This window comes from Panulirus ornatus, chromosome 69 (assembly GCF_036320965.1).
Source record: "Panulirus ornatus isolate Po-2019 chromosome 69, ASM3632096v1, whole genome shotgun sequence".
Taxonomy (NCBI): domain Eukaryota; kingdom Metazoa; phylum Arthropoda; class Malacostraca; order Decapoda; family Palinuridae; genus Panulirus; species Panulirus ornatus.
In genome coordinates this window covers 19,687,827-19,714,309 of record NC_092292.1, presented here as the reverse complement: position 1 = coordinate 19,714,309, position 26,483 = coordinate 19,687,827, and the positions used below count along the sequence as shown (strand labels likewise).

Below are 26,483 nucleotides of genomic sequence, written 5' to 3'. Positions count from 1 at the left end.
GTACCACTAGGGCCTGTGGAAGGCAGTTATAGTACCAGTATGACCATTGGAGAGTAGTGCTCGTGCCACTCGGCCTACAGAGGGTAATTACCGTACCAGTGTTACTACTGGAGGGCAGTTATCGTGCCACTGGGACTTGTGGAGGGCAGTTATCGTGCCGCATGATAACCAGATAACCAGCGGAAGTGACGCTGCTCTCACCCTTAGCCGGATATCCTGCCGTGTGTCACAAGCGAGGATCGCAGCACCGGGCCGCAAGCCGCAGGCCGCCCAGGTAAAGTTCGCGGCGGCTGCGGTCTGGAACGCGAACTCCGCCATCACTTTTCCCCTGTGTGACCCGTCGATCCTGCGGTCCAACGCGTCGATCCTACAGTCCGGCCATTTTGAGGCCCTTTTGATCCTGCGGTCGGTCCGTCCGTCCATCTTGCGGCCAGTCGATCTAGCGTTTTTTAATCGACCCTGCCGTCCGCTGACGATGATGCCTTGTTCTTCGCTGGTGTGACTCTTCAAAGGCGCATTCCGTCGATGGTGCGATCTGTCGATTGTGTGTACCGCTGATGCCGCGACCCCCCGGCGGCGCAGAGCCTTCGACGCTCCGCAATTTCATCGCGACCTCCCGCCGGTCCGGCTATGACGGGACGCCGCGGAGTGCTTTGGGCAGAAGTCGTACGTTTTTCAGCTCGCCACAGTTTCAGCTAGATTCATCGTTTTGACTGCGATATTATATATATATATATATATATATATATATATATATATATATATATATATATATATATATATATATCCTGGCCAAAGCCAGGTGCCCATATTATCAACCAGCCCCTATTGAATGATGAACAGTTGGGTTGACTGAGGACAGAGTGCTGCAGCCAGGATGTGTATATACCGCCAATATTCACAATTTCATATCCCATTTCATTCCGGTCGTCCACTACTCTTACGCTATGAAAGAACGTCGTTGCATCTTTTATAGCAAAGTTCTTACTATAATGTAGATGGATAGACAGACAGATAGACAGGTATAAATTATGTATCTGACTGCCCCCCTGACGGAACTCGGAATACACATGGGCCTCAATCAGATGTCGCCACACTCAACACTCCACCATGAAGGCTTAGGACAGAACAGCATTCGGGAGGATGGGGTAACGAATCAGGTAATGGCTGGTATCTTAGCTTTACGAAACCACGGTTAGTAGTTGCGTTAGCTGCGGAGGGATGGGGGAGGCGGGGATACACATACAATGTTTGAAGACCAGATGGATCAGCTCGGGGACGTGGCTGAGGAGAGGGAGCAAGAATCGCGGACTAGGAGAGATGTGCAGAAGTCCGCAAATTAAATGGAACATCAAAAACGACGGAGTTTGAGGCGATTGAGAAAAATATCAGAGGACGAAAAGAGAGAGAGAGAGAGAGAGAGAGAGAGAGAGAGAGAGAGAGAGAGAGAGAGAGAGAGGAAGGATGCGGTAGCCGGTGCCCCGGATGTCCAAGTTTACGGAAATCCTTCGGGAAAATGATGATAGAGTTCCGGCGGTGGAGGCGGGGGGAATAGGGGTGAGGGCAGTGTGAGAGGTGAGGTCTTCGTGGGAGAGGCTGAGGGTACTGAGGCAGGTGAGGTTTAGGTGGGAGAGGTGAGGTCTTGGTGTGAGAGGTGATACGGCACTGTAAGAGGTTAGAGGTAGGGGAGTAGTGAAACACGAGAGGTCTTGGTGTGAGAGGCGACGACCATGTGAGAGGTGACGATCGTGTGAGAGGCGAGGATCGTGTGAGAGGTGAGGTCTTGGTGTGAGAGGTGAGAACGTACTACCGCGGGTGGGGGAGGCCAATATGGCGTCAGTGTAACTTTTAGAGCCACCGTCCGTCCAGGAACACAGGCTGTGGTGGGCGTGTGGGTAGAGAGAGAGAGAGAGAGAGAGAGAGAGAGAGAGAGAGAGAGAGAGAGAGAGAGAGAGATGGCGTGCCTGGGATGAGGGGCGTAGCCACAAACGCCGGCATTGTTTTCCGAACCAAGTTTTAATGAGATTCATGAGCCGTCGTCATGGCGGTGTCCCTGTGTCTTATCTGACCGGCCCCGGTCACCGGCACCTGGCCGGCCGGTTATACTCCCAGTTGCGGCACCGGTCACATCCCCCCCCCCCTTCCCTCCACCACCCCACACATCGTGTGTACTCGAGGGAAACGTTGTTTTTCATAACCGCAGGAACTGCACAGTTTTCATGTCAACACTGTGCTGGGCAAACACAACTCTCTATTTGGGTTGGCGCGGGGCAAGGGAGGGCTAAAGTGGGGCAAGAGGTGAGGCTGGGGCGGGGCAAGAGGTGAGGCTGGGGCGGGGCAAGAGGTGAGGCTGGGGCGGGGCAAGAGGCGAGGTTGGGCGGGGCAAGAGTGGGGACAAAAAGGAGGTCATAACCTGGGCAATACATGAGAAAGACTCATGGTTTATCGCACCAGTGCAAATGTGTGAGCACTGTTCAGCCACTATGATAAGGCCTGTATACACATGTCGATGTGGATGAATTACCAAATATATGCATACACACACACACATATATATATATATATATATATATATATATATATATATATATATATATATATATATATATATATATATATATATATAACGTTTGAAAGACTTGTATACATATAGATAATTACTATAAGTGATAATACCGTGTAATTCTATTGGAACATTATGTTCGCCATAATCTGGGGAGGACGGGGGGCGGGGTACCCCTGATATAATTACCCAATATGAACTGGTCCTCGAGCAGGGAGGAGGAGGAGGAGGAGGAGGAGGAGGAGCAGGAAGGTGGTGGGGGTGGGTGTAGTTGTGGAGGCAGGGGTAGGAGGGCCAAGACCCATATAATTGGGATGTTGACCAAACACAATGTTTAATCCCATTCACAGGACGGCTATGATCAGAGGTTTTGATATCCTATTGAAAAAAAGAGCGACACTCCAGATAGCCATTAATACATCGCTTTATCAGGGGCGCCCTGGTTGGGTCTGGCTTGGTTGCGTGACACAGGGGCGGATGTGTCCCCTGCGGCCAGTCCCCCAGCCGCCGCCCTTATGCTGAGGGGATGCAGGGGAGGTTATGGCCCTGGCGAGGGATACGCCCAAGGGGAGGGGAGGCCGGGCTGTACGGGAGCAACGGGGCATGGTGGGTCCTACAATAGGGCTTCCGGTGGGGTGCTACCTGTTGCCCTTCATCACTGTGGACCCGTAACTACCTGTCCGCCGGCCCGCCGCTCCTTCCCTGCACACACATCTCGTCCTCCTCCCCTCCTGTATTACTATGCTCTCTACTGTCTTGGGGCAGGCGGTCTAGATATGGCATCTGTCGGAGGACACTCCCGAAGGGGTTTCCACCGAAAGAAACCTCCTGCGACGGGGCCTCCGACAGGATCATGTCATGCGACGGAAAGACACCTGGAAGGTCTCTCCCGTCGTCTCTCGCCCCGCCCTGCCCCTTACTCCTCCCCCGGGGTCTGCAGGTCCCTTCTCCCCGTCCCATGAGAGAGAGAGACCATCATCTGAGACAAAGCTTGTACTCAAACCGCATATTTTCATCGTATAAAGAGAAATCTCTAAATCTGGCCAGAAAAGATGACGATCATATACGGAAACATAATTACACGCACACAGATAAATATATATTCCACCAACATTGCTTTTACGGTCTTGGCATATAATTACATATACTCTACATAATCATCAGAGAGTTTAATTGTAAGTATCCACTATTAGTATAGAATTTTCTTACCCTACGTTAATCAGGTTATGAGAAAATAAATTTACATCATGCTCAACAACTGCTACATGTTAACAGGTTAATGTTGTTAAACACAGCACAAAAATCACAAGCATTCATTCGCCAAACTTGTAATTAACATCAAGATGAAGTATGACGTACTCATACGCTCATATAACTCATCTCTCACGTTCACCGGGACTTCAACACGTTCACAAGAGTCCCCGGGGAGGGGGCATTTGTGAACGTGCTGAACGGTGTGGTTGAACGTAAAGGAAAGGAGGGAGAAAGGGAGGGAGGGCAGGAGGACTAGCTACAGGTACAAACTCTGCTTCTTCCTTACCGTTCCGGCTCCACACCCTCCTTCTGTTGTCTGAAAGTCGATACGAAAAGTCTTCAGTGAAATTGATAAATGTTTCGCACATGATTAACAAAATGTTATAGTCATCAGCAAAACTGAACGTTGATCAACAAGGGATTAATTTTATTGATGAGGTGGTTTATCAAGTCGCCTCTGCGATAAATTCTTATTTTCCTTTATGAAATTATTCTCTTCAAGTCACATGAACTCAGACTTGAAGTCCCCATTTCCTCAGGTTAATCAGGACAGAGAGCACAGACACCCACACACACAGAATAACTAGCCACAACAAATAGCGCCTCTTTTTTCCCGGTACCACACGCACCAACGCGCCCCTCCTCTCTCGTCCGCAGGGGGCGCACGGGGCCAATAAATCAAGTGGAGCGAGAGCGAGTCGATCTGCCAGGGTCGGTCCCGAGAGACGTGTGATCCCACTCAATTAATGCTTTTGTGTGACACGCCGACGACCAGGCAACTTGTAGGTGAATACGGGTTACCGGTTAGCGACTTCCGTCAGTCTACTTCCTCTCTCTCTATATATATTTTTGCCGCGGTTGCTAGACGATGCAGACTCTAAAGGGCCTGACATATCTCGATTATTCATGCCTCTTACTTGTACGTGGGGGCCGGGCGGTGGAGAAAAGAAATAAATCTCTGCCTAGAATATTAACGACGCACTGCATAAAAAGAATGATGCAAATGGAGCAATGGCAACTGATTACGGGGTTGTCAGTCATTGGGCGCGCGCAGCAAGAGTGACCCCGCAGGAACCTCTGACGTCATGACAAAGGGGGCGGAGCTTCGCACGGGAAAACAAAAGGCAATCGGAAAAGTGACGCATCTGGTAATGACGCAGGGTTTTTTCTTTTTTTCTTTTCCTTGTCTTAATACCATTACGAACGCTCGGGGTAATACTTGGGATTACATACGAACGAAGTTTTGACTCCGTCAAGGCAAGACTTGCGACAACGTTAGCTATATATATATATATATATATATATATATATATATATATATAATCTAGCGTATGAGTGTGTATTCCGTTTGCTGACGCACAGGAAATTGAATTTATACAATATCTTTTCACAGTGGGAACTGCTCGTGTTGAGGGGCATTGTTTGGATACCCTCCGCTGCAATATGATACTTTTTTTTAAGTGAAAGAAAAAAAAATTCAATATATTTCTTGGAAACAAATAACTTTTTTGTTCATGACAAGACATTTAACTCAATCTTTAGTCAGATGCGAACAGGAACAATAATGTACGTTGTAAATTATATATATATATATATATATATATATATATATATATATATATATATATATATATATATATATATATCATCCCTGACCATATCATCTTGGTCACTTCATAAAACACAGGCCTTCAGCAGTTCACACAATACAATAAAGTAATCCTAACATCATGTTGTTCTTACGGAATTCTTTATCAGCATCAAATTACTGGGATGAGAGAGGTAAGTTCGAATAACCCCCGCTAGGTGGTGGTGGCGCCACCAGGTTCTGGTGTCCCACCGACCCAACCCCAAGGGTGAAGCCATCCCTGTGCGTCCTCAAAATGTCATGAATTAATGAATGCATTCCCTTCTCTCTCTCTCTCTCTCTCTCTCTCTCTCTCTCTCTCTCTCTCTCTCTCTCTCTCTCTCTCCCCGACTCATGGGAGTAATCACCACAAAAGGCACTTGTGAATTATATTGTCCTTCGTCTTCCACGTCACCATCGGCTTTCTCCAATTACACACGTTCGACATCGCTATACTCAACGAACGAGCGATATTCCTCTTGTCTGTCTTCCTCCTTTCCCCTCTGACCTCTCCCGCCGCTGAAAGTGACCATCCCTTAACGCCGTGAGAATGCCCCGCTACCACCACCACCTCCGCCACTTCACCACTCCCCGCCCCCTTCCCCCATCGCCCGTTTTTTCCGGTCGGCTGCCTCGGCTTCCGGCGATTCTAGCGTACAGCGGGGCACGCCCACGCCAGTCGCCGCTCATTACCTTCATTATCACCTTCGTAATCATCACCATCATTGTCTCATCACTATCGGCCTCCCCCATCACCACCCACCTCCAGTCATTATTCTCGGGTCGCTCACCCACAGGAGAGGAATATACCCCCACCAAGAGCTTTGTTATGGGTGTAGGGACCCCTCATGACCATCTCTCTCTCTCTCTCTCTCTCTCTCTCTCTCTCTCTCTCTCTCTCTCTCTCTCTGAACCTCTCAGTTCCATCAGGGTTCCCAGTGCTCTCAATGGGGCTTCCTCCATGAGGTCATCCTCCAAGCGACAGCTCTCGTCCCAGTAAGGGCTCTCCCTGCTTTCTGTCCATGGATGACCTCCCGTCAATAAGTCGACCATTTTGCCTGAGCAGGCGATTTCTCTCCATATGAAGAAGACAACCCGTCACCACTGTCATCCTGCCCTTAGGAGGTCACCCACAAGTCATCCGAGTTTAAGTAGTTTTACCAACTTGTTTCCGAGGGAATCTGACTACCTCATCAACCTGTAAGCTCAGCTAACCGCCTTCCATTTCCTGCCTGTACACTTCTTCCCACTATTTCCTCTTGTATCAATTTCTCCTCCCTCGCTCTGCTCTCCGACCCCCGACCCCTCAGCCCGTGTTCCATCGCCCCATTTTCCCTTCTTGGTCAGCCTTAGCTCATGTCCCCGCCTCCCAGTCCCATCACCATATGACTTCCTCTTCAATTTCGTAGTCCAGCACCATAGATCCTCTGATTTTTCTCCCTCTTATCCATGCTCGCTTCTCTCATTTACCCCACAAGGTAAGTCTCCCCTTCTTTGCGTTTGTAGTACGTATGAATGTGTTCAGAGATCAACAAATAGAGATCATTCGACCACATTCCTTTATCACTTACGAAAACAGTGATTGGCTGGTCGTATGGATTTTGGTCTATCGACTGCCAGGGTCAGTAAGGTTGTCAGCGTCGACCCATAACCAGTAATCGAATCATCTTGAACACCTTCGAGTGTTCAGGGTACTTCGACGATTATATATGTCTCTTTTCGTGCTGACGGCAGATGGGATCATGCACGGCTCTCACTGAATACCTCAACGAACTTGCCAGATTGCTTGAGGAGTATCACAACGCTGCTGCATCTACCGTGAACTGTATGAATACTGATATTGTTTGAGTTTAAAATGATCACTGATATCTAATTGGTCCCTGAGCCAGAAATCCAAGAATGAACAGTGATAACATAATCGTAAGTCCGATTAATCAACTTCTGTCGTCGTGAACACCCCCATGTTCATTACCATTCCAGTTTTCTTTGTATCGCCCTCAGACACAGAGGAATCCATGTAAAACACTCTTTTAATCTCGTAATTAGAAATTTCTCCGAGTCTTTCTTTTCAAGAATTCCCAAAATTACAGCCATCAAGAGGTCATCCGTTCTGGGCGTCTGCGCCCGGAGTCCCTCTCAGGCGCGTCCTCCAGGTTTTTCCTACTGGATTCCAGTGACTAAGATGGGTAGGGAGCGCCAACACCGGCCTGGAAGTTTGGTTCCTGGACTCCCTGGAATATTTCCGCTGAAAGACGTTGCAAATCTACCGTCGGCGGTCGTTCTGTTTTCTCGTTTGTTTATGATTTAATAGGATTTTTTTTTTTTTTTAGAAATTGGATTTTTCCGCTGCCAACTATGTTCGTCTTGTGAAGGGGATGGGTCGGTCAAGTTGTTCAGGTACAGATCCGACAAATGACTGTCTTCCTGCTGTATAGAGACAAGTATTACCGGTCGTTCGAGAACAAACAAATAACATTCGTGAACAGGGGGTGGGGGGGTCACGCAGGTCACTCTAACGTTCATAACACAGATGTGGTCCTCTGTGACGTGGAGCAGCTTCGGTCACCCATGGTACTAAATATAGTAATTATGGCATGACTGAGGTTCGTGTTCGGACCACGCTCGCTATGTACGTTTACAGGAAGCGGCCACAAGGGTATTTACGGAAAACGTCAGCCAAGAAAGACGAAACGAGTCTCTCGTAAAAGTAGGAGGGTCGAAAATTTTCCCTTCGGCCAAATATGGTTGATGTGATCTCCCTCAAAGTAAGGAGAAGAGATAACATAATTCCCCACTAGCAATCCCTTACCTTGATATCAAAAGGTGAATCATTCCCCAAAGAAAATAAGAGATGGTAATTCCATTTAACACAGAAAAAGAAAAATACATATAAGAGTATTTCTTACCACAGAAGTGAGACTTGTAAGCCACCACCAGAAAATTATACATGAATATACAGCACACACAGAGAAGGGTTTAACTAAAACTAGAGTACTCCTGAAGGAGGAGGAACGTGAACAGGTATGGAGGAAGAGGTACTAACCCTCTAGGTACTGTAGCGACTGCGAGGGCGGCGGGTGTGGCGTACTGGACGACGTGTTGGAAGGCGATGTGGTGGTGCCCGACGAAGACGACGCCGTGGAAGGCACTGCAGTGTGTGGCGGTAGGGCGGACGAGGGCACGGAAGAGGGCGGCGGAGGCCCGTGTGAGGAGGAGGAGGAGGATGACGACGATGTGAGCACGGGGTTGAGGCGGTGCTCCGGCAGGGGGCCACCGTAGCCTTCCAAGAACTCGTTGAAGTCCGGGACATACTCGTGGAAGGTGGGAGGGACATGGGCCAGGGAGGCGGACTCCTCCTCCACGTCTGTAAGGCAAAGACACAAGAGATCAACAACGTGTCTCACTGTCACCACTCGTCACCTGACCCCACTTTAGGCTGTGAGGCTGGAAAGAGTCAAGTAAAACATATGCCATGCATAAAACTTAGTTTAGGATGGAATACCTTAAGCTCTGAGATAAGGATATAGCATATGAAACTACTGAGGCCAGTATGATATGTGTATAAAATTAGATTCGTAGATCTTCAACTTAGTCATAGGCATTACATGATCATTAAATGATATTTATGATTCTTTTCTCCTACTGTATGAGGTCAACATAAACTATGAGAGGAAGACAGTAACTCCTAAATCTGTGGATCAGACAATGTATCTAGAACATGAGGATCAAATGACACGTGAGAAATGAGGGAATTGTGATTATATACCTTATACTCATTTCTCTGTATAGCTATGTGCGTTTTCATTATATATATATATATATATATATATATATATATATATATATATATATATATATATAACCATATACGTAGTTGTAACACTGAAACAATATAACGTAACGTATAGTAATAATAACGCAATCATATTGGCATATGTGAATTATGGTTGTCTCGTGTGAAACACACGATTGCGAGATCACAAATATGAGTGGGGTGCTGCAGGGGTCGGGGATCCGTCTGGAGCCTCCAACGCTATCCTGGTGGACGGACGGAGCAGCAAGTTGTGCGTCCCACGGACCCCTTCCACGTAGGCGGCGAACTTAGGTCGACGAATGGCCGGGGTGTCAGGGCAGCCGCTCCGAGAGATCTGGGTGTGGAAGGTTACCTCTCCTTTATTTTTTGGTGGGGAGAGGGGGACGCATGCCCCCTCCTCCCTCACCTGCTCCTTTGTATATTCGCCAGGGATGAGTCAAGGTCACGTGTCAGGTGAACGGCAGAACAGTGTGTTGGTCCACGGCCACATGTGGCTGGCGTACAGAGAGGGACCAGGTAAAGCTTCGTGACGTGTTTTGGTTTTCCTCTGCGTTCAGGTTATGACTAGCAGTGTTCCCCCGGGTACAGCATGCGACGAGACGGTTTGTCCTGGGTTCTGTTAGCCCGCTTGGGCCAGGCTGGACGGACATGAGCTTATAGATGAAGAGATGGACAAACGAGAAACCATCGGCAGCGGGTACGAAAGAAATTAAAAAGGGGAAAATGAATGCGAATATTTCTACTTTACGAATTGTGTAGTCTAGGGCAGTGAGCTCTCTCAGCAGTGCCAGACACTGTCCGAGTGTGACTGCGGTAGTCTAACAGGAGTGCACGGTGGTGTGAACACGGTGTATGGTGATTCGGACGTTTTTCATGATAATTCAAAGATAAGAATGGTAGTGTAGGAATATTTCGACGAAGTATGGTGTGTGTGTGTGTGTGTGTGTGGTAGTGAGGGGCGATTGCGTGGTAGTTTGGGGCTTTGTGGGAGTTGTGCACGGTAATGCAGGCACAGTGCACAGAAAATGCGAGTGTAATTGGGACGGGGGGGATAGCACGGTATCGGATGCGGGCGGTGTGCACGAGCAATGGTTTCGTTGTGCACTGCTGCTGCTGCTGCATCCTTCAGGCAATATCTAGAGTCTCCCCTCCCTCCCCATGGTTCCTAGAGGGAGGGAGTTGGGTGGGTTCCTTCTGTCGTGGGGAGGGGGGGATGAGGAAGGGAGGGAGAGAGGGAGGGACGTGGTGTGGGTGACAGGGGACCTTCGGCATCAATAAATATTCACAACAATAGGTGGCCTCTGAGGTCTGCCTCACTCAGTAGGGCTTCCTCGTTCCCCGCTGACGCACACAATACCTCCGCCAACCTCTGACACCACAATTTGCATCATTGATGTTTTAAAATGGTGATCCAAAACGCACGTTCCTCCACGCTCTAGTTGACTTAGCATATTCTGCCTCCTACTTCCTCAATTTCATGAAATCAATATATCATATTTTTTACGCATTTTTTTGTTTGTTTTTTTCCGAGGGAGCTGCGTAGGGGGCAGCCTGGGGACTGCGTAGCGACACAGGCATCGGCGCGTGCTGGGCGGCCGGTAGCCATCTGTCCGTGACTGGAGTGGTATGGTGGTGGGGAGGAGGCGAGGGAGGGGAGTAATGACGGCGTGTGCGACAGGGCCAGTGCTCCAACAAGCACTCACGTACGTCTGAGGGCACGGCAGGGTTAGCGCTTCCATCTGTTTAGTGGGTGCAGCGAGGCCAGGATTCGCATGTCCTGGGGAGCAAATGTCTCAGCGTTCGCATCTGCGAGTGGGTCAGCACTACTAATAGCATTTAAATCTCCCGTGGGTGCGACTTAGGGCCAACGCTCGTATCTTTAGGCGGTGTGACAAGGCTACTACTTATGTAGAACTCACGTCTGATCAGGTGTGACAGGGACTGCGCTCGTGACAACGCTCATATCTAAGGACTGTGGAGAAGCTTTGTGCTTGCAAGAAGACTCTAGTTAAAGAACATGCATTGACAATAACAGATGTTTCATGTGCGAAGAGAGCAACTCGTTATACTCGTGTCTGTTGGCGGTGCGACAGGACCAGCACTTCGAAAGCACTCGTATCCGCTGGGATGTGCGACTGGGCAAGCACTCGCGAGTGCTTTCACATCTGTTAGCTTTGAGGGAGTGGGGGAAGGCAGTGGTGAGGTGGGGTGAGGGGGGGATGGCAGGGCTCGAACCATGAGCTCTGGCAAAAGCACTCAACACCTGTTGACACACAACCGCACGCACTGGCACGGCAGGGACGAGGGGTTAACCCTGCCTAAACATGGTGACCTGTACCCAAGCACGTAGGTGTGACGGTGCCATGTGTGTGTGTGTGTGTGTGTGTGTGTGTGTGTGTGTGTGTGTGTGTGTGTGTGTGTGTGGCAATGTCCTCGGGCGGTAGGTGGTGGTGGGGGTTGGGGGGTGTTAGGTCAGAGTGCCTCAGGAGGAGCATGTGGACGGCTGGGGTGGCCTGCAGGAGGGGCACGTGCGAGCCGAGGTACCCCAGGAAGGAGTGGGGCAGTCTAGAGTGCCTGGGGCAGGACAGGGTGGGTCAGGGTACTCAGGTGGAAGATAATGGATGCTCTTAATGACTAAGGGAGGACGAGGGCAGCTCACAGTGCCTGTATGGACGACCTACAGTGCCTGTATGGACGACCTAAAGTGCATATACGGACGACCTACAGTGCCTGTATGGACGACCTACAGTGTCTGTATGGACGACCTAAAGTGCATTTACAGACGACCTACAGTGTCTGTATGGAGAGCCTACAATGCCTGTATTTGCGATCTACAGTGTCTGTATGGAGATCTTACAGTGCTACAATGGACGGTCTACAGTGCCTCTAGATAGGTGAGAATGGCAGGTAGTGCCCCGGGTAGGAGCCTGGGGCACTGAGGAAGTAGCGGAGGGGAGGGTGAGGGAGGGGTGCGGGAGTAGGTGGAGGGGCAGGGCGGAGGAAGTTTGGTGACTGTTGGTGTAGTGTCCCAGGCGTGTTCCCCTTCAGCGGCTGCCCTTTACCCCCAGCGCCTCCAGCCTCCCCCCAGGCGGTGTTTCACCTTGAGGCAGCGGCCGCCACCACCAGTCTCTGCCCCCCAACCCCCGTGGCTCATGCACCCCCACCCGTAACTCACACGCACCCCCCTCACCCCCATCCCACCCTAGCCCCTCTCTCCTGTTTCCCAACCCCAGGAACGGAGCGGCAGTGTACATGCTTGATGTAATGTCTGCCTGATGAGTGTGGCAGCTCAGGGGTGCTGGGAGCCCGCTCGAACCCTCCCTCTCACACCTGTCTCACACTACCCCTGCACAACTTGCCCCACCTCACACATATCCATCTCATATATATATATATATATATATATATATATATATATATATATATATATATATATATATATATAGATAGATAGATAGATAGATAGATAATGTATATATACTCCCTCTAAAATTAATGTATATAATATATAAATTCAGTAAATGCATCATAATGGTGTATTCTCCAGATTCTGGTGAAGGACACGTGATTATACTCGATTCTTTATCTTTTTTCTTGTGTGTTCCCTTCCCTCCTGGCAAGGCAAAGAAGACAATAAATAACATTCCTGACCTGCGGCTGAGACATACTCGTCTGCTGACGACGTCAAGGAGAGAGGGAGGGAGAGAGAGAGAGAAAAAAGAGGAAGTATATGAATAACGATCGTGGATCACTTTCTATGGTCAGGCGTTGAAGTCGCCACGCCGCTTTCCCATGAGATCGATGGTTGAGGATGATGTTTCGATGAACAGAGACGAACACAAGGCCGAGGAGGAGGATGAACCAAAGCTGGTGCCGTCAACACCAACACACAAGATTGATGGTGATATGGGTGGTGTTGGAGGCTTTGGTGGTGCTGGTGGTGAAGGAGGTGGTGTTGCTACAGCCAAGAAGGCGCGGGTGGAGACCATGAGGGGGGAGCCCATGTTTGTGGCGGCGGCTGTCGCCCCTCGCTACTTACCTCCATCATTTGGACTCACCACCCGGAACTAATGACTAGGGTAAGGCACAGGAGGTGCAGGTGGAGGGGGGACGTGGCCGCGGGGCACGGACGGTGGAGGCAGAGGTGGAGGAGGAGGGGGGGAGAAGGGTTAGCCAGGGAGGAAGGAAGGTGAGGGAGGAGCACAGCCAGGGGGCCATTTTGGACCGGGGTGAGTGAGGGGGTGGGGGAGATTACACAGAGAGAAAGGGGGCGACTTTGGTTTGGAAGATGGAGGACGAGAGACTGGATGGATGGGACGAGTTCTGGGGCGACGGCAGGGGGTTCAACACTCGATCATGGTTTTATCGTACGATTCTTGCTATTACGGGCGTTGGTGACGAGTAGCCACGGGTCAGAGGGGAGACAAAGTGATGAATTTGGGCAGGAGGGAGATGGATGATGACGAGTCTAGGACGAAGGAAGGAGTGGTGAATTTGAGGTGAGTGAGGAAGCGACAGGTCTTTGCGAGTCTGGACGACGAGAGAGAGAGGAAAAGAGGGACTTCTCACTAGCACGCTGACACATAAGGAAAACAGTTTTCTAGATACCCATCTTGGACATGAAACAAGATGCAGAAGGAAACTGCAGGACTGTGACGTAAAGAAAAAAAAGTAAACTGTAGGATTTTTATACCGTAAAAATGTATATTGCAAGACTGTAGGACTCGGAGGTATGGTTGCAGGAGTGTCCCAGACGCTGGAGGGGGTCTGGAAGAACCCCGTGGAGGGACGCGTTGGAGCGATGTCCGGGGAATAACGGTGTATCATTTGCACAAACACGGCCCAAGTGGTAGTGGTCCGTTACGGACAATAAACATCTTCAGCCATGTTTAATTTACCTAAGTACGGTTATCGTGCCGCACACAGATCCTTCACTCATCTCATTAAAGATTCTTATATTCCTGAAACTTCTAAATTTATATTATTTTGATCAAAATGTCTATTTTCCATGGACCACCAAGTGGACACAAAGTCTCTAAATGATTTCCTTTGATTTTAGGGTTAGGAACACGACGTGAAGGGTTCGAAGCTCTATAAGTGATGGGTTCAGAGTGCTCCGTGGTGGGTTCGGAATATCTCGTGAAGGTTTCGGAGCTCTGAATGAAAGTGTCCGGTAAATCTATCTGAAGGATTCGGGACTTTACGTGACAAGGTTCAGATCTCTTCGTGAAGGGTTTGAAAACCCTTACGTTAAGGGTTCGAAACTCTACGTGAAACACTTCCACGTTTCAATGTTCCTTGAACTCCTCTCCTGAAACCACCAACTGTTCTGAAGATGTCTAACTGTACGATAATCACACAACGTTCTACAGAATGCGTCTTTTTCTTCAGAGAAAAAGCGATGATTCGCAAGTCTTTTGGGGGAAAAGAGAGAGAAAAAAAAAAGGTAAACCAACGGATCGTCTTGTCAACAGAAGGACCGACGCTGGCGGCATCCTCTTTCACGAAGTCCTTTTGTTTGCGCGTAAACATTCTAACGAGCGCAAACAATCCCACGAGCGGCGCTAAACCAGAGCGTGAAGAGCAAACAGTCTCGGCCGAGTGCCGCTATCAGTGGTGCGGGGGGGTCGGCGGGGAGCCCGCCAGAACAGCCAGTCTGGGACGCTCGAAGCCAGTCTGGGACCCCTCTCAGTCAGTCTGGGTTCCCTGGAAGCCACTCTGGGACCCGCCACTGCCAGTTGGGGGGGATGGGGAGGGATATACACAATCAGGGGTTCTTAGTCACTCAAGCCCGCGCAGTCAGTTCGAGACCCATGCAGCCAATATGGGGACCTCACATCCAGTCAGAAACCTTCCCCCCCCCAAAAAAAAAAAGCCAGTCAGGACAAAGACAGCCAACCAAGGGGTCGTGTATCCACTCACGGAGCCCCATCAGTCGGTACGATGCCCTCATAGTCAATTTTGGCCCAAACTGCGATTTCTAGGACCTCAGACAGTATTGAGTCCAAACAGGAATCTTCAGAGTCACTGAACATCTTCCGTGATACTCGACACACACACACACACATATATATATATATATATATATATATATATATATATATATATATATATATATATATATATATATACACACACACTAAGGGGTGTCATATGAACGGCTGAGTATCAAGATATGAAACTCCTATGTGACTGGCCGTGTAATCTTTCTCCCCCAAGACGAATCCTGTGATTGGCCGGATGAACAACCTCCGCAAGAGAGGAGCCACATGACTGGCTGGCGGAATCGGAGACAGACGCCACTCGACCAACCCCGACGAGGCACGCAAAAGGGTCCACAAGGCACGACTCCCTGAATCACACCGAGCAACCCGACTCCTGCAGCGGACGACCCCCATACCCGACTCCTGAAACTGACGGCTTGAGACTCGCTTTATTTACAACCCGCAAATTACAGTCGAGGATAAACAACAAGATCTGGAGGAGCGTTTAATGAAAGAATCACGACAATCTGGAGTAATCGAGTAGTAATGATGATGGTTTTCCAGTTATCTACCAGTGATCGCATGACGGACAGGGTAGTATCTCGCGATGACTTCAAATGCGAAGAGGATCTACAGGCTAAATGATGCACAGAAGCAGGTTAGCGTCAACTACCTATATAAGCAACTGATCGGAAAAAAACTTTGGATTAGTAATGGAAACATTAGTTGACCAAAACCCGGAGTAAAATCTAAGATTGTATTCGTTGAAAGTCAACGAATATGGCTTGGACTGGCAAACAGTAGATTAGGATACAGTACAACCTGATTAAGGAAAACAAAGCAGGGAAAACTGATAACTGAAGTAGGATTAGATTCCAGAAGATTGGAATACAATGCCACTGCGTTGACGTACACATAGAGGCAAGAAGCTAAGCCTGCGACTGCCTCAGTGTTAAATAAGTTGACAAGAGGAGCTAGAACGTTCAGTGTATTACTAAAAGTTCCATGAAAGAGCAAATCAGGTAGAAAATCTGTGTGATGAGCTACATAACACTAATAAGGCACTCCATCCCTGTATCCAGCATAAAATACAAGGAAACTTTACTGTGTGATGTGTGACGTCTGCAGATGATAAGGAGGAGGTGGTCAATAAAGACATGGGATGGTGATCAACCCAGAAGTTTAATTCTCCCAAAGAGAGAGATAAAAACAATCTATGGATCATTAGAAGCTGCAGAGCAATTAACAAAAGCAAAGCAACTTAGCCCATGAAGACGAAGGTGCGACCCTTTGGCACGACGGTGCGATCCTTGGGAGATCCTGGCCTGGGTTTTGAGGGGGTCAGGTCAAAGGCCAGGCCATCACACCAAAGGGCCGTCCTGTCGTGCTGAAGGGCAAGTCGATTCGTCGAGCCCAAGGGATTAGCAGACTGTTATAAATGCGTCTGACTGTGTCCGTTGACAAGCTTGAGTAACGAGAGTTGAAGGCAGTTCGAGGGGGGGGGGGGGGGACGTCATCGTTACCATAGCTGTAGTAGTAGTAGTTGGTCAAGAGCGTCGAGCTGGATCGGCAACGACTCATTGTCCCTCCAGCGAGCTCTAAGCCCGACGCTGGCATTCGACACTGTGCACTCGACACTGTTTTACCGTCTTGCTTTCACTGTGTTAGTCATTTGTTAGAGCATGATAAGCAGGGAGAGCTCTCACAAGATCACACTGTAGTTATCTCGTTAGCTACTGCACACAACACTAGCGCCCGGGGCTACAGGCTTCTTCACCGCCGCACATTTTACAACTAACACCTACACACGCGCGGGGGCGCATCTAAGTGGTCTACAGGGTTATTAGCACTACCGGTGATGTTAATTGGCATCCAGTAGACATGGCTGTGTGTGGAAAATTGGTATCAGCAAGAGGCAGTATTGGCGGTGGATGTTTGTCTGAGGCTGAGACTAAAGACACTGCCAGTTGCCACATGTACAAACACACACAAACACACACGTACAGGCATTGGCCCTTCTTGACGACTGGAGGTGCCACTCTCGCTGGACGCTGGCTCCCGGGCACTCCCCGCGACACCACTCTGTTGCCAGCAAGTTATTTGTTAAACTGTACTCTAAAGTCTCCCTTTCCGTTAATCTTCTTTGTTTTCTTTTTCATTCCCAATCGTAATGATAACTCGCGATATCCTACCTGTATAAACGCCATCATTACACAACAATACGACGAAGCTGGTTATAACTAACAGATACACTATGACCTCTTTACAACACTTGAAACTCCTCAAGCAAACTGGACACGACTGATAGGCTCATCCACCCATGGCACGAGCAAAACTCAGCTTCCAGGAAAAGAAAAGTAGGTTGCTTAAAACTGCAAAGCACCTGGTGACATCCACCATTAAATACCAAAACCTCAGAAACTTGAACGAAAAGCAAGAAATATCATCGGGCCACAAATTTCTTTGAAATCGTATTTGACTGAAGAAGGAAAAGTTTGTGTTCATGGTATGTGGTCAGAAGGCTGACTGGATCCATGGCTTGTGGTCAGAGACCTGACTGGATCGATGGTCTGTGGTCAGAGGGCTGACTGGATGGTTTCAGTAACTGGCTTGGTTACCATGGACCCACTGGGATCAAATTGGTTCAACTACCTTCACTGTTTTATTAATTTTCCATCATCCTTCACCTCACAGATTCAGCCAGCCGACTAGACTGGGTGGGGAGGCACTGGCTTGGCTTACTGGCCCATCCTATCTGGGGTTGATCTGGCTTGCTTAACATAGCTGGCGTATCAAAGCCAGCCTAGCTGAGCAACGCCTGTGGCCCAGCGTTTCCTGTGCCAGTATCTCAGGGGAGAGTCTAACACGCGTTTCTTCACACGGGCGATAAATGAGCGATAAGAGGCAGCGATAAGAGAGGTCGTTAGGGCGTAAATCGAGACAGGATGCTAGAGTGGAGGCAAGATAACGCCAACACCCAATGGTGCTTTCGACTCGTCTCTGTGTTATAAACATATTCACTGTCTACCTCACGAAGTTTTCTCCATCAAGCTCCGTGAAAACGTCTTTCCTTTACATTCACCCTCATGATCCACTTGGCCGCCTAGCTCTGTCAACTAACTCTCAGGCTGGGGCAAGAAAACGACATTCGGTACTACAGCGCCAAACAAAGGCAACGGAAAACGTAACTACTTAACAGAAAATGGGAAATTCTTGGGACACTAACAAAAAATGTAACCACCCGTCTTTGTTTAATACCTCTACTCCTGAGTTCTTGTGTGTGTTTGATATATCTTAACGTGGGAGACAGTTACTTCTGTGATTATCTTTATGTATTCAGCCAACGCTGGTCACAACAAAAGAAATAAAGAAAACGAAATCATTTGCATTATAGAAAATGGGATATCCTTGTTCTTTTAAACCTAAACTGATGTAAACCTGTACTTATGTCCTGTGGGATTTAACGCTGCTCCTAAAAGGTCAGTCTGGGATATTTTTCCGACCTCTGTGTTCGTAAATTTTCCTCGTTCAGTTCGGGAATTTTCCTCACTGTTTCCCCAGCTTCACTTTCAGAAATCTTACTGACATTTCTTGAGGATTTTTTTCCGGGTTCCAAACTGGGATATTTCCCCAGACTTTACTATGATCCCCCATAGCGCCCTGTCCATCCTAACCATATTCAGCTCCACCTGTTCCATCCCAAGGCTTCGGCTTGATTATCATGGAGTTTACTGAACTATCCCATAGTCTCTCGCTAACCCAGGATCTTCTTCAGATCCACTCAAGATACATGCAAGACTGTGTTAAACCCCGTACAAGTCAAACACAGCCTAACCCACGCCCTACGCACACCACTTCAGGGCAATACTTTAGGCTACCCCTGCGTTGTTCCCGGCTATCTCAGCCTTCACTAGGCTATACGAGCCCTCAAAATACTACCCCAGCCCTTAATCGTAGCCCTCAATAAACCATCCTAGCCGCTAGTAAACTATCCCAGCCCTCACTAGATTACCCTAACCCTTATTAGACTGTCCCAACCCTCACTAGACTACACTAACCAGTACTAGACTATCAACCCCCTCACTACACTATTCCATCCCTCACTAGATTATTCCAGCCATCCATAGACCATTCCCGGCCATCACTGGGCAACCCCAGCCCTCACTAAACTATCCCCAGACCTGATTACTCTATCTCAGCTTTCACTAGACTATTCCAGCTCCCTTAAGGCCATCCCAGATCCAGCCTTGACTACAGCAGCCCTTACTAGATCATAACCAACCCTCGTCTGGCTGGGGTATCCCATCCCGACGACGACCATTCCTACCCAGCCCTCCCTAAAATACGACAGACCCCCACCTAGTTTATCCCATTCACAATAACCCCGGAAGGAGACAGAGGGCTCAGGAAGCGCAGGATATCCGCCAGCAGCGGTCAGCTCCTACTTATCTACTAGGAGAGGGATCTCTCCTGCATTGTTGTTCCTCGGTGACCAAGGACACGCACCAGGCTTCCTTCCTTGTCCGTAAGCGAGCAAAGGTATGTCCCTCCCTGACCGAAATTGAGCAAAAGATGCGTCTTTCCCTGTCCGTGAGTGAGCAAAGTCGTGTCCCTCCCTGTCCCTAATGGAGCAAAAGGTATGTCCTTCCTTGTCCGTGAGTGAGCAAAGGTTATATCCTTCCTTGTCCGTAGGTGAACAAAGGGATGTCCGAAGGACACGAACGAGTTTTCGTTGTTCGTGAGTGAACCAGGAAGTGTGACAGATTTCCTCATCCATGTCACTCATGACAAGCATGGGACGACTTGATGGTCCGTGAGTAACCAAGGACAAGTGTGACACACACTGTTGTCCTTGTCCATGACTGTCCAAGGACACAGACCATGGGAGAGGAACAGGATCTTCGTGATCTAGCAATTCATCTCACTACTAATCCTGATGATCTGATTTCGCAGCGCCGTCTGTGGGAAAAAATCCCATAATTCCACATGAAAGTGACTTTACAAACAACCGTGAGCTATAAAAAGTGCCTATTATTGGTACACATTCAAAATCGGGCAATTAAGATACAATGGGCAAAAAAAAATAGAGTTTACCGAGTATCAACTTCTGTTCTAAAGACCATAGTTTGGGTTCGCAATAACCAATCAGTTATTGTTCTGATTAACAGGAGTCATAGCTCTCTATGTCTGAGGTCCTTAGTATAGCAGGGATTTGTGCAAGACATCTCTGCTGGTTTCGGTTACGTCGTTGTGTCATGGCTGTTAGATCTGCCTCATCTCTGCTGGTCTATACCAACAACTCTTCCAGTGGGAGTTAAATATCAGTTCCCAGCGTTGGCAAAACTAAAAGCTGGATCAGTGATGATCTCTCCTGGCCAGGCTGGTTCCCGGTACTGTCCCCGATACGTTACCGTCCCAACCGGGAAAACCAATCCTGCTGGGGTCGGCCCCAGGAAAGCGGAAACGGAGAGGAGGTGTGAGGTAGTGGTGGTGGTGAGGGTATGGGGGTGGGGCAGGGGGAAGCGGACGCAGCGAATGGAAAGGGGAGAGTGAGGTGTGAGGCTATGGTGTGTCCCTCATTCACGAAGGCGGGTCTGAGGTAAGGTGTCTCATTCATGAACGTGGAAGTGGGGTAAGGTGTCTCATACATGAGGGTGGGAGTGAGGTTAGATGAGTCTCGTTCATAAAGTCGGGGTGAGGATAAAGTGCGGCTTGCATAAGCCTACGGGTTATCCCACTCATTTCTTAAGGTAGTGGTCAGGTTCATCCCTAACTCATTTATTCATGAGGGCCAGGGTACAGCGAAGGGGGACCTCATTAACTTGGGGGAGGGGTGAAGGTTAAGCTGAGATTTATCTCATTTCTCATGGAGGCTGGAAAGATTGTGAGGCTGTATTCCACCCATCTTTGGGATTATGTGTCTGGTTGTTTACATCAATCAGCGGATTACGTGTCGCGTTGTGTATGTCGATCAGCTGATTGCGTGTTTGGATATTCACGTGGATCAGCTGACTACATGTTATGGCTTTTAAATCAGTCAACCGATGATGTTTACATCAGTCACCTGATAACATGGATTAAATCAGCGATCGCTCTCTTCTTTACACTATTTCAAGAAACTTTTCGTCGATCTTAAAGTGCTAAATAGGACCACCATTTAAACTTACATCCTTACACACGTGTATACATACCAGCACACAAAAAGGTGTACAAATATTTTTTTCTTTCCTCTCTCGATTTTTCCATTCTTGTGGCTGTGTCGAGCACACGGCTTCGTATCCCCAGTAGTGCCGAGTATGAGCTACTGGAAGATTCTATCGTGTATGTCCATTGCATGATCCTGTCCGTCCTTGCAGTTCCTGCATGATCCTCGTCCAAGTAATTTAGTTTTTTTCAATATCAAAATATCTGAATTTCGCTTCCATGAAACACGAGGAGACAAAAAATATAATATCCTTGATAATCTGTGAAAATGAGAATCCTCATATTTATATAAACGCTCCAGCGACGCAAAGGAATCACTCAAGGCCGACCGGACTGTATGAACCAGCAGGAGAGACCTGACGGTAGAAAACGGGATGAAATGTTTCAAGTTTTCATATCGGGATAAAAGGAAGTTGGAGGGCGGGAGCGGGAGGGGGTCTGGATGTAGGGGTGGGAAGGAAGGGAGAAATGGGAGGGGGGGTGAGGGGAGGGAGGGAGGAGAGAGAGAGAGAGAGAGAGAGAGAGAGAGAGAGAGAGAGAGAGAGAGAGAGAGAGAGAGAGAGAGAGAGGCTGACTCTGTTCGAGATCTGCTCTGGAGAGAGAAGAGCCACAATGTTAACCTCGAGTGGATGATGATGAACACGACTCCCCACAGCGTCGGGTGGAGATGAAAGAGCATGAAGTAAAGTTGTCCCGGTTCCTGGGCCGCGCTAAAAATTGGTCACGTGAGCGGGCGGGCGGGAGCGGCGAGGCGGGGGTTACCAACTTTTCACAAACATGGGTGGAGGGCCCCATGTCCACATCCGGTCCCAGCAAAAGTGCTGTTAGGACCAAATGTAATGGCCGTTAACGCTTGTCATTTAGAGTTAAGGGAAGTTGCCTTGACATTCTCTCACTCCTCGTAGGGTCAAGCTGGAGGCGACGGGGGGATGTTTCCATCTAGACATCTTGCAAGCAATGAGGAGGCGAGGGAGACGGGGAAAGGACCAACCACCCCCCACCCAATCCCCGTCCCCAGCACCCACCCCCCGTGTGGTCCGGGGGTCTGCTCACTACGTGTTAGTTTCCCCCTTATGAGCGGAGCGCTCGTGAGGGCGTGTCGAAACCGTGTTCTTATGAAGACCCCGAATTGCTAAATACCATTTTAGGTCCAACAACAACTACCTCTGCTGCTGAATGAGGAGGGAGGGGGGGGGGCACACCACTCTCACAACCCTTTGTTACCACAACTATCCCCCTACCCCCCTCCCTCCCACACACCAACATACACCCAACCCGTTCTCGCTCCCTCCCACTCCCCTAGCAGCAGACCCCGAGAGCGGACGACCCTCACACACACACACACACACACACACACACACACACACTGTACAACTGACGCTATTGTGACTGATGTACACTAGGAGGAAAAAAAAAAAAACGGGGTGAAAAAAAAAAAAACTTTCGACGCGAAGGTTATCAAGAGCGTCAAACGTGGAATTCTTCCCCGTGAAGCGAGCGAGCGAGCGACCGACCGACAGACCGAGCGGTGTTAAGTATATATATAGCATCGCTTGGCATCCCATCGCCCGCTGGGACGCGTTCCTCCGCTCAGGAAAGAGGGAAAGACAATGTAATAATCCAATACAGGAATTCCTGAAGAGCGTCCGCCAGCAGGGAAGAAAAAGAAAATAAATTCTCTCACCTCACCGCACCTTCACCTCCTCCTCCTCCTCCTCCTCCTCCTCTTTTTCTTCCTCCAACAGTCTTCATCTCCTTCATCAAACTAATGCCAGTCTCACCTCCACGCTTCAACTATAATGATCTTGAATTAAGTCCTAAGTAAAGATTTTCTTTTCATCCCAGAGGGTTAGGGGGCTGATAAGGTCCTCCGCGTGCTTCGCCCCGTGTGTGTGAGAGGTGTTGGTGGGGACGCCAAAGGTCAGCTATTCCTCCTATTTCATATCTAATAATTTGTCGAGATGCGAGTACTTGAGGGACAGCGGCGAATCCTGTTTCATATCTAATAATTCGTTGAGAGCGGGACGCTTGAGGCTACCCGCCCTGACACACGGACACATCTCGTGGCACTCCTTCCTCCACACACACACACACACACACACACACACACACACACAGATCTCGTGGCACTCCATCCTAAACACACACTCGTACACCTAATGGTACTCAAGACTCCCTCCTCACCTACTAACAAACGGTATTGTAAAACACACGAACTGATATAGTCATTAACCTTGAGAGAGAGAGAGAGAGAGAGAGAGAGAGAGAGAGAGAGAGAGAGAGAGAGAGAGAGAGAGAGAGAGAGAGAGAGAGAGACGATGCTGTCTTTCGTCGCGCACAGAAACAGTCACAGGTAAGAGGAACCTCACGAAAGCAAAGTACATATGCACATGCATACACTCACATATCCACAAACAGTCCACCTGTGAGGCCCATGTTACCTGGAGTTTGTTTGGCATTGTTTACTCTATCCTTGGTTGTGGGCGTGAGATCAAAAGAAGCCGACGGGACCTGTTTACGGCACCACCAGCACCGACTCCGACACGGCAGGGCGGGGACTCAAGGGAACGCTGGGTCCAAGGAGGAGGAGGAGGAGGCCATGGAGTGCCCGGCTGCTCCAGGTAACCCACCTAATATACCAAGGGACCGTGAATGATCAAAAAAAAGGGGACCATGAAACTAACGAAACCCAGAGGGACCACGGTGAATCAAGGAGCCGGGGCGACAGAGGGCCGCATATTGCTAGTCGTGACGGTTTGCAACGTGACGAATCAGGCGAGCGATGGTGTTCCTGGACGGAGGAGCAAAGCACAAGTCTGCTTCTATAATGATCCACCTCACTTATCTGCCTTTCCATGTCCAGTGCCCAGGGGAAGATGTTTGCGCTCCCGGGAAAAGCTAGGACGCATAGAATGACCCCCTGTGGAGGGGGTCGCGGCACAGTCACCAATTCTGGAGGAACTGGGTGCTTGAGAATGACCCGACTGGCCTTTCTGGAAGGATGTGAACAATGCATAACGACCTTTCTGGAGGAACGAGACGCCGCCGACCCTCCCGGTGAAAAAGAGCTCGACGCAGTGGCCTTCTGGAGGAAATGAACCTCACCTTTTGACCACACACTTATGCAAGAGAAAACATTCTAAATAACCTTTAATGAGGAACTGAAACTTGAGTCTTGACCTTTGAGGAATAAAGAATTGTTCAAAACTGAACTGGACATTGTGCACCTACCTGCTTCGATGCACTGACTGACCCCTTGTATCACCTTACGAGAAGAATCGAACCCTAAGTATTGGTGATCTTTCAGGATGAACTGCAACCATCATATGATCACAGGGTCTATAGGTTCAACCTTTCTGGGAGAAGGGAACACTGAATATGGTCCCTTCTACAGGATGCGAACCTTTCCGAGAGAAGTGGACTCTGGATATGGACCATTTTACAGGATGTGAAAATTGACGTTTCTGAGGAAGTGAATGTTTGATTACTGACCCTCCTACAGGGCGCGAACCTTAAACCTGTTATACTCACCTTTCTGGAGGAACTCGAGGTGCTGCCAGAGGATGTCGCCCATGAAGGGCGGGGTGCGGGCGAGGAAGGAGTCTCGTCCCATGCCGACCAGGTCGCGCCCCTTCATCTGGAACTCGTGCACCGACACGCCCTCCAAGCTGAAGTCCTTAATGGCCCACATGAGCCACTGCCTTACGTGGTCCTCTGACCACTGTTTGGGATCTGAAACAAACAATATCTTCGTCAGGGCCTCCGTCAGTAAAGCAGCACGAGGAAGCGCCAGTGTCTCCAGCAGATCGACTGGTTCTACCCATGGCGTACTGATTTTTAAATCTTGGTCAGTTCGAAACAAAATTATTCTGAGAGATGAACATATAAATATATGAAGACAACAACTGAAAGACAATAAAAGAATGAAAAGGAAAATGTAACAGGTAACTAGTGTCTCCTCCAGCACGCATCCCCTTACAGGGCGCTTCCTCAACACACCCTCATAAGGTACTTCCTCACCCCTCGGTGACACAGACCCGTCCCCCTACCAACACAGTGCCTTACACCATCATACGTAAGCACTTCCTGACTCACAACTCCTTCCCTCGCCACTATCCACTGACTCATACCAACCTCCCTCCTACACCAACACCTGCTGATTCACACCACCTACCTCACCACCACCTACTGACTCACACCACACTCCATCCCTCGCCAACACCTGCTGACCCACACAACCTCCTTCACCACCACTTGCTGACTCACACACCACACTCCTTACTACCACCTACTGACTCACATCATCCTTCTTCCCCTACCACCACCAGCTGACTCGCATCATCCTCCCCTACCACCACCTGCTGACTCACAACAAGCGCCCCCATCATCTCTGGCCGACTCTGGCCACCTTCGGTCAGCACTTGCCGCCCCACCGCCCCTCCATCAACACCGGCCAACAGGTTCTAACAAGCCATGACAGTAAACCAACCATGACAACAAATACTTTAGTTAACATTCGCCATCTATTACAATTTAACTTTATTTGCGCCACATTACAAGTTACGAGAAATCTTACGAGTAAGGAAGTAAAGTTACGTTCCTCCTGTTGTAATATCTTCGAAGAAAACATGAGAGGGGAAATATATATAATAAGGGGTAGGACACTGCTACGCACGCCAGATGGTTATGGAGTCGGTCAGTAATGCTTCCCAAGACACACACTCCCTCGCCCGATCCTCCCGCCTCTTCCAGCCGCTTCACCAGCTCCCATCTCCCCCACCCCAAACTACCACTTCCACTCCACCAACCCCCAGCTACTACTCCAACTCCCCAATCTCGCCCTACACGCTACTCCAGCTCCCCCCAACCCCTGCCCCAACCACCTCTCCAATCTTTCCCTTGCTCCGGACACTATTCCAAAAACCCCACTCCACCACTCCAGGACAATCTCCACACGTAAATCACTCCACCACCCCCTCCATAATTCCAACATCTCCCTACACCGCCCCCTTCCACCATTCTAAACACCCTTCCCCC

The 26,483-nt window shown here is 49.1% G+C and overlaps 1 protein-coding gene across 10 annotated transcripts in view; it reads right to left on the bottom strand.

Annotated features, from left to right (window-relative positions):
- The window catches only part of LOC139747680 (transforming protein p54/c-ets-1-like), a 268,848-nt gene that overhangs the window by 20,389 nt on the left and 221,976 nt on the right, over positions 1–26,483 (bottom strand). For 9 of the 10 annotated variants that reach the window (XM_071660266.1, XM_071660265.1, XM_071660263.1 and 6 more), the window contains 3 exons: positions 24,978–25,178; positions 8,488–8,808; positions 4,104–4,133 (listed from right to left, as the gene is read on the bottom strand). In XM_071660266.1, the coding sequence (XP_071516367.1) occupies positions 4,104–4,133; positions 8,488–8,808; positions 24,978–25,178 (552 nt within the window). The remainder of the gene's footprint in view (positions 1–4,103; positions 4,134–8,487; positions 8,809–24,977; positions 25,179–26,483) is intronic. The other variant, XM_071660262.1, reaches the window with a different exon arrangement.